At 35.4% G+C, this 8807-nt stretch overlaps 1 protein-coding gene across 3 annotated transcripts; it reads right to left on the reverse strand.

Annotated features, from left to right (window-relative positions):
• Positions 1 to 901: 901 nt before the first annotated feature.
• Positions 902 to 8145, reverse strand: sdf2l1 (stromal cell-derived factor 2-like 1). Of its 3 annotated transcripts, none has more exons than XR_012405850.1 (3): positions 7875 to 8145; positions 3682 to 5284; positions 902 to 3456 (listed from the first exon to the last, which is right to left on the reverse strand). XR_012405850.1 is itself a non-coding variant. In NM_001003730.1 (3 exon segments), coding segments are annotated over 3 exon segments (657 nt in total). In that variant the 5' UTR covers positions 8056 to 8068; the 3' UTR covers positions 902 to 1669.
• Positions 8146 to 8807: the final 662 nt, after the last annotated feature.

The following is an 8807-nucleotide window of genomic DNA, read 5'->3' on the forward strand; positions in this document are numbered from 1 at the left end:
AGGCTATAATATATTTTGTAATTCTGCATTTAAATAGCACAAAATTGTACGTAAAATAACCCTAAAATGAAATGTAAAATTTTAACAGATAATAAAAGTACAACCAAAACAAATCAAAACACCTACAAGCAGCTACACGTTCTGGTAAAACGTGTATATAGGCCTATACCCACTACATGATGCAGGTAAAATATGTGAAACCTACAACTATTAGCTATAAACGTATACATATAGGCTAATAGATACACTTTAAGTATTGTAATTAAAAAAAAACTAGTCACCGGTTGAGATTTTGTGTTGGCTAATAAGTTTGTAAACTTGCGGCTCTTTTTTGTACACGGTTAACATTATGGACTAAACCATTTGGAACAACTTACTGGGGCGCATCTTATATTCACCCTATTTACACCAAAAACATTCCTTCAAAAACTATTGAATTATCATCATTACCTCCTTAAGGATGATAGGGTCTTTCAAAAATGTTATTTTGTTTGATTTTCAGTGACAATTTCATTGAAAACGCGACGACATTTTGGCGGGAATGTATGCTGAATTTGTACGAACAACTGACTGAAGTAAAAAGGCGTAAACAGATTGAATCCACCAACAAATTGTAATTAAGAGCTGTCCGTTTTACCAATAACTTATTTCGACCAGCATTTTTCATAAGCGTTTTATCTGGTGCTTGGTGCATGTAGCGGTTAGTTGTACTAGACACACATTCTACCTCATTCTTTTTCAATCTACATGTGTCAGAACTGTAGTTAAATGCTGCCCCCATTTGGATGCTCTGTGCATTTACCAGAAAAAGGGGATGAACTGAAATAATACATGGTACTTTATGATTAAAATAAGTCAGAAGTGTATTTCATCGTTTAAACCCAAATGACAACATCAAATGTAAATATTTCAAAAAAATTTATTCACGCTTTTATCAATTTATGTACATATCAGGTCACATACAGTATGAAAGGGATTGAAAATTACAGTCTACAGAAAAACAGTCATATTAGGAAATAAAAACGTTGTAACCCTTTACAATAAGGTTTCATTTGTTGACATTAGTTAAGCACATGAAATGAAAACTACTAAGGCGTTCATTCATCAACGCATGTTCATTCTAATGTTTACTTATTATTACAATCAAATAATGTATTTGTTTTGAACATAAATGCAATGTATCGGATTTAGCAATATCATTCATATCAGTTTAAAATGAGTACATCATGTAATAAATGTATTAAATTAATGCATTAACCAACTGAACCTTACTGTGAAGTGTTACCAAAAACAGAAAAGGCCATTTTACATTTTCCCCACAGTGAATCCAGAAATATTTCAGGATTTCACAGTGGCTCAAAATGATTTTGCAAGTCAATAATGTAATTTGTTCCAGTTCAATATTTAATTCTAAAATAAATAAGTAGATTTTGTGGCCCGAAACCTTGCCCTTTTACTCCCTTATGTACAAATAACAAAATTCCATTCAAAAGAAATCCAGTAAAACAAACCAATTCATCTATTTGTCTGTGATGTACATATTGCGTGTGACGTCTTCAAAGCAAATGTGATAAATCTGCAACACATCTATAAGAATTGGACCGATAAATGTATATAGAGAAGTTTAGCGCAGTTCTCAGTCGCTCATAATAATGATGTATCAGCATCATCAGAGCTCATCGTGGTGAATAGGGTCACTGCTGGGCTGAATAAAAACCCCCTCCATCACCTTCCAGTAGTTATGCTGATTGGGCGAAGGCATTCCATGGACCTCACGCTGGCCTCTGATTGGATGACCGTACTGCTCACCGGTAACGCTGAGGAAAACCTCGGTGCCGGTGTGTTTAAATCGCACTGCGTCCTCACGGTCCCAGTATGTTGCACTGCACTGGACGTTCCACACATCCAAATCGTCTCCTTCTCCATTTTCCCCAAACGCACTCACTTCCTGCAAACAAAGGAGCTTGTGAAGAATGATTCTGAACGCTGCTCTAGTGTGTCCATTTTATTTGTACAGCACTATTAAACACAACCAAGTGTTCATTAATGTGGTGCACAATACAAATCACAGAAAAAACAATATAAAATACTTACTAAAATCAAACCATTCTTAATGATAAATCAGCCAATCAAAAAGGTAGGCTTTCAACTGAGATTTAAAAACAGATCTAATACAGAGGGGTGGAGCGTACCACAATCCATTCACCCCTGCATAATACTCTCTGGTTTGACGACTGAAGAGACAGATGGGTTGATGATCAGTTAGGCATGGGACGATAACCGTGTTCAAGGTATACCGCGGTTTGGAAAAGGCAAGGTTTTAGGACCGTAAAAATTCTCTAATATACTGTCCCTAAGGTTTGAGTAAGATTTTTTATTTCCTTTTTTTGTATTGTTTGGTTTTTTAGGACAACAGTATCTCCAGCAGAAAAGATCTACAAAGATGCCGTTTTATATTTAAAAAATCTGTGTTTTTAAAACAAATGAAGACGGCAGAAGTCAATGATTCATTTAAATTATTTAGCCTGATACATTTACTGCTCCAAAATATTTTAAATGTTTCTCAAATTAAAATATATTGAGCACAAAAGGGGGAAAAGTTTTTGTTTTTACCCAGACATTTAAAAATAATTTATTTTAGAGCAGTAATCACAATACTGTGATACCGTGAAACCATAATATTTACATCCAAAGTTATCATACAGTCACAATCTTTTACCAGCCCACGCCTATGTTCAGTCAATGAATTTGACAGATACGGAAAGGCTAAACCGTTGTGTGATTTAAAGGTTCACGAAACCCTCGAGTACTTTTTTTGAGATGTTAACAGATTTGTGTTGAGCATCAGTTAAGACAATGTTAGCACCTGTTAACTTTAATTGTGGGAAAAACTGGATAACTTTGAGCTTTTGTCACCTAATTTCAGATTCCTGGTTTAAAAGGATTTTTGGGATGGGATCAAAATCGGCGAAATCATTTTCCCCGCGATGCTGTCAGGGCCGATACAGCAAAGCTGTTTGTGTGCAGCAAGCATTTTTATCGGGAGAACAGTATGCGAATTGGAGAATGGTGGACGTTGTCTTTTAGCAGGTGTTCGTTCACATTTAGACACATCGCCGTGCTGCTATGTTTGCCTAAATCCTCTAGATTACCAACAGGGCTAATGGTTAAAATAGACAGGGCAAGAGATCTGCAGCACTGAGTCTGCATTCAGACCCGGGATTGAGGGAAAAGTCCTTATTAATACTGTTTATTTAAACACAATTACCTTTATAATGATATAAATTGTGGTTATCTGTATATGAAATTACGAAAAACAAATGTAGCAGGGTAATATATCACTGTTTATTTCTTTGCATTTTAACTTAGTAAACTATAAACTCATGCGTCTCCTCATGGTTTGTGTCTTATTTTGTGAGCTAACTGACAGAAGTTGTTCGCTCCCCTCCTTCTCCCCTGCTGGCCACGCCCACTGCTGCTCTTTGCTCGTGGAGCTCCACGGCCATTACGATGCATTTTTTAAAAAAAAATTCTGAGGTAGACCTGAACCAAAGGGGGGGGGGGGGTCATGACCCTTTTAAAAGAACTGAAAATTGCACAGGCAACCAGTGCATAGAAGGTAAAACACCACCGCTCATTACCCCACGACCCCCACTTTGGACACCACTATAAGAGAACAACAATGCATTATTAAAATCTCGGAATTGATGCAGAATGCAATTTTTGTAACAGCTCAATTGAAACAAACTCTGGTGCGGATCGATTGTAGTGAGGAAGCAAAACGATAAAACGAACCAGGCCATATCACAGTATATTATGGTTGTGTAATAGCCATATTTACAGCTATATGTAGAGAGAATTACAAGTAGGGCGGGATGTCCTTTATACTGGTAAATGTGTATTTCATGTCGAATATGAAAGTGAAAGCATGGCGAAATATTACCAAATGCTGTTTATCTATTAGGGAAATTGACAGAAATTACCATCAGATAATTTTTTCATATTTTAATCTTGTAAATTTTTGTATCAGGCCTATTGTTTTCTTCATTTCTGCACTGACACCTCAGAAGAAAGATCATCACTGATCTGCTTCATGATCTGACTGCCATCTCGCTTTATCTGTTATTTCTCTCTATAATTTAAGCCTATAATGCAGAATTCTGGCCAATGTGTTTTTTAAATAGATTAATTCAATAGATTGATTTTTTACAAAACTTGACAACTGAAATGAGGCTGTATGAGAAAGTCTGACCTCTCTGATTTATATTTGGTGACTAAGTCTGTGTCTAATGTCGTATTTCTCATTATCATAAATTAAAATAACGACGTATGACAGCTGAGCGGAATAGTAGGATTCTGAGAAATAAACCCTGAAACTCAATGCGAGGAGAGTTTACTCGCACATGACTTGTTTGAGCGATTTTGGTCAATTTAGAAACTTTGACGTGTAAAAGTGAACCGAACCAAGAACAAAAATAATACAATTTAAATTTTTCAGAGCAAAACAATCTATCTAAAGGTGTAAAAGTGTTATTATTATATTAAAGAATAAATACTAGTACTTAATGTTAAATAAATTAGTAGCTGAAAAATAAGTACTAGTACTATGAAATTGATGCTAGTAAATTTTATAGATTAAATGATAAAACTGCTTGCCATAATAGGTGTACAGAACAGAAAAGGTGAACTGACGAATACATTTAGCTCTGTGGTATATGTAAGGATATTTTTTTAATGGAACACTGCATTGCATAGTGTAAATGATTTACCTTTGCGCACAATTATTATTTATATGTACAAACATTTACAATATAAAATGAACATAATTTCCCCTGTTCAGTCAATGACATCTCCTCTCTTTCAACTCTGGAATATAGAAGTGGAAAGCTTAAAAATTTCTGACTTTATTTACAATGAGATTTAATGTTGTTTACTTGCGACTGGGTTGATGAAAATAGATACCCAGTCCATTTTTTAAGACTCAAGAACCTGTTTTCTTCACAATAGAGACGCCACAATAGAGAGCAAAATACGATCACAGCTTCTATTTCACGGCAGTTTTAAGACAGGAGAGTATTGTGCTTTACCTGGTGGTTTGACAGCGGCGAGCTGAAGTGATGGGAATGCAGGTTGCGTCCAGTGGTCATGTGTGTGATTCGGATGGCCTGTCCACATCGAATGGGTGCCCCGCGCTGGCAAACGCTGCCTGGCTTTCCACGAATACGCCAGTAGCTGTTGGCATCATCAGCTGAATCCACACCCGTTACTGACTGCTGCCCGCTTCCTGCAGGTGTAAACAATGCTTGTGAAATTTGAACATATACAGTTGAAGACAGAATTATTAGCCCTCCTGAATTATTAGCCCCCCTCTTTTTTGTTTTGGCCTCAATTTCAGTTTAATGGAAATAATTTTTTTAACACATTTCTAAACAAGTTTCAATAACTAATTTTTACTAACTGATTTCTTTCACCTTTGCCATGATGACAGTACAGAATATTTTACTAGATATTTTTCAAGATACTAGAATTCAGCTTAAAGTTACATTTAAAGGCTTAACTAGGTTAATTAGGTTAACTAGACAAGTTAGGGTAATTAGGCAAGTCCTTGTATAACAATGGTTATGGTATGGTTTGTTCTGTAGACAACAGAAAATATTGCTCGAGAAGGCTAACAATATTGACCTTAAAATGTTTTTAAAAGACTAAAAACTGCTTTTATTGTAGCCAAAATAAAACAAATAAGACTTTCTCCAGAATAAAAAATATTATAGGAAATATTGTGAAAAATTCCTTGCTTTGTTAAACATCATTTGGGAAATATTTGAAGAAGAAAGGAAATTCAGAGGAGGGTCAAAAATTTTGACTTAAACTGTAAACATCTCCATTTTATTGTGGTATTTACTTTATTACCATAGTATATATAGAATAATCGACTATTAAACAATAATTAACATAGTCTGTAGTACTTTTAGTATGATATTAAAATACAATGATAAAACTATAGTTAATAAATTATTAGACGTACACTAGAATCTGCATTTAGAAACATCTGCAATCAGTAATTGTTGCTATAATAATGTTGTTATAAATAATGTTAACAGCATCAAATCAGGATTCGATTATACAGATATATTATTGCTAAAATATCTGCATCCACTGAGTGAAATATACATTTGTTTTTTTATTATTAAACTAATATTTTAGATAATTTTTGTAAGGACATATACTGTAGATAACTAGACAAATATTTTACCCAAATAACTGCTAAAATATCTGCGTCCACTGAGTGAAATGTGCATTTGTTCTTTATTAATAATCTATTTTATTTAGGTAATTATTGCAAAGACACTCAAAATTATTGCCAACATACATAGAGTCCAGACCTAAATCCTATTGAACATCTCTGGAGAGATCTGAAAATGGCTGTACACCGTCACTTCCCATCCAACCTGATAGAGCTTGAAAGGTACTGCAAAGTGGAATGGGCAAAAATTCCCAAAGACAGGTGTGCCAAGCTTGTGGCATCATATTCTGAAAGACTTGAGGCTGTAATTGCTGCCAAAGGTGCATCAACAAAGTATTGAGCAAAGGCTGTGAATACTTGTGCATGTCATTTTTCAGCTTTTTTATTTTTAATAAATTTGCAACAATTTAAAAAAATCTTTTTCCACATTGTAATTATGGGGTATTGTGTGTAGAATTTTGAGGAAATAATTGAATTTAATCCATTTTGGAATAAGCCTGTAACATAAAAAAATGTGGAAAAAGTGAAGCGCTATGAATATTTTCTGGATGCACTGTACAAATACTTTACACCTAAAGAAAAATATTATTTTAAATCTATAGTTTCAATTATTGTTTACTCTTACAGATTACAGTTCATTCAACAGATATCAGCCCCATAGTAGCTGATAGATACATCATAAATAGCATAACAACTATCGGGGCGACATGGTGGCTCAGTGGTTAGCACTGTCGCCTCACAGCAAGAAAGTCGCTGGTTGAGCCCTGGCTGGGTTGGCATTTCAGTGTGAAGTTTGCATGTTTTCCCCGCATTGCCTTGGGTTTCCTCTGGGTGCACCACTTTCCCCCACAAGTCCAAAGACATGCGTTATAGGTGAATTGAATTGTGTGAATGAGAGTATATAGATGTTTCCCAGTACTGGGTTGCAGCTGGAAGGGCATCCTCTGTGTGTAACATATGCTGGGTCAGTTGGCGTTTCTGTATGGAGTTTGTATGTTCTCCCCGTCTTCGCGTGGGTTTTCTCCGGATGCTGGGTGGGCTAAATTGTCAGAAGTGTGTGTGTGTGTGTGTGTGTGAATGAGTGTGTATGGATGTTTCCCAGTACTGGGTTGCAGCTGGTAGGGCATCTGCTGTGTAAAACATGTGCTGGATAAGTTGGTGGTTCATTCCGCTGTGGCGACCCGGTTAATAAAGGGACTAAGCCGAAAAGAGAATGAATGAATGAATAATTATCATTAGCTTCCTGGCTAATCCATTCATGGACAAAATGGTTAACGTTACAACCATTGTACATTTTAGTATTTTGTAGTGCACCTGTTGTCATGATTACATAAATCGTTTATAATAAATGTAACACAATATATCGTAAACAAAATAAAGGTGAAATGGGTCGATACAAGACAGATACACAACTCTACTAAACAATAATGTCAAAAATGATTATCATTAGCAAAACTGATCATTAGCTTCCTGGCTAATCCATCCATGCACCAGCTGTTATGGCACTGAGCAGCACTGTAATCAATTCAAGTGAATAGAAAACTTGAAGTGAGGATTACACAGTAGACTAGCAGACCTCTAAAGGCTACATGGACCACACAGGTTAAGTTTACACCGGTAACATTTGTACCTGAGCCGTATTTGACATCATGCGAGTGCAGTCTGACGCTGTGCCGAGTGTTCATCAGTTTGACCAGAGACCCGCACGTCACGTAGCTGGAGTCCACATCACGAGCGCCGCACGGAGAAAACACCAAACACACTAAAATTAAATCCAAAAACACGGACATGACTCTTAACGGCCCCATCATTGCAGCCGGCGTCTATGTACATCACAGAAAAATGGATACGGAGAGTCCCATTCAAACGCTGACACGCTTTCTAGCCAATCGCAGCATGACAAGTCCGAAAACAAGGAAGCGATCTGAGAACATACACGGAGGCAAGTGATTGGTCGACGGGTGGTGTGACGTCACGTTGTAGTTGATGGGATGAAAACATATGATATTTACAGAAAAAAAATATATATATATAATAATATATATATATATATATATATATATATATATATATATATATATATATATATATATATATATATATATATATATATATATATATATATATATATATATATATATGATATTTAGAGCCACTCAGATAGTTAAACTATTTTCATGTGCATCTGGGCTAAAACTTAACTTTTCCAAATGTGAAATAATGTCTTTGCATCTATATGATAACAAAATAATTGAAGGTATTCCAGTTAAAGACTCAGTAAAGTATCTAGGCATTTACATATCACAACATTTAATAGCCAAGCAGCATCTTAATTTTACTAGTAGATTAAAGACATCACAAAATATTTTTAATCTTTGGTTACAAAGAGATATATCTCCATATGGTAGGGTTCTTCTCTCAAAAGCGGAAGGTCTTTCTCGCTTTGTCTACCCTTCACTTTCCTTGTGTACAAATGATGGTACTATTAAAAGCATTAATAAACTTCTCTTTAACCCTTTATGGAAAAATAGCCCCCACAAATTAAAAAAAAAGATGTGATATC

The sequence above is a fragment of the Danio rerio genome, chromosome 5, assembly GCF_049306965.1.
Source record: "Danio rerio strain Tuebingen ecotype United States chromosome 5, GRCz12tu, whole genome shotgun sequence".
NCBI lineage: Eukaryota > Metazoa > Chordata > Actinopteri > Cypriniformes > Danionidae > Danio > Danio rerio.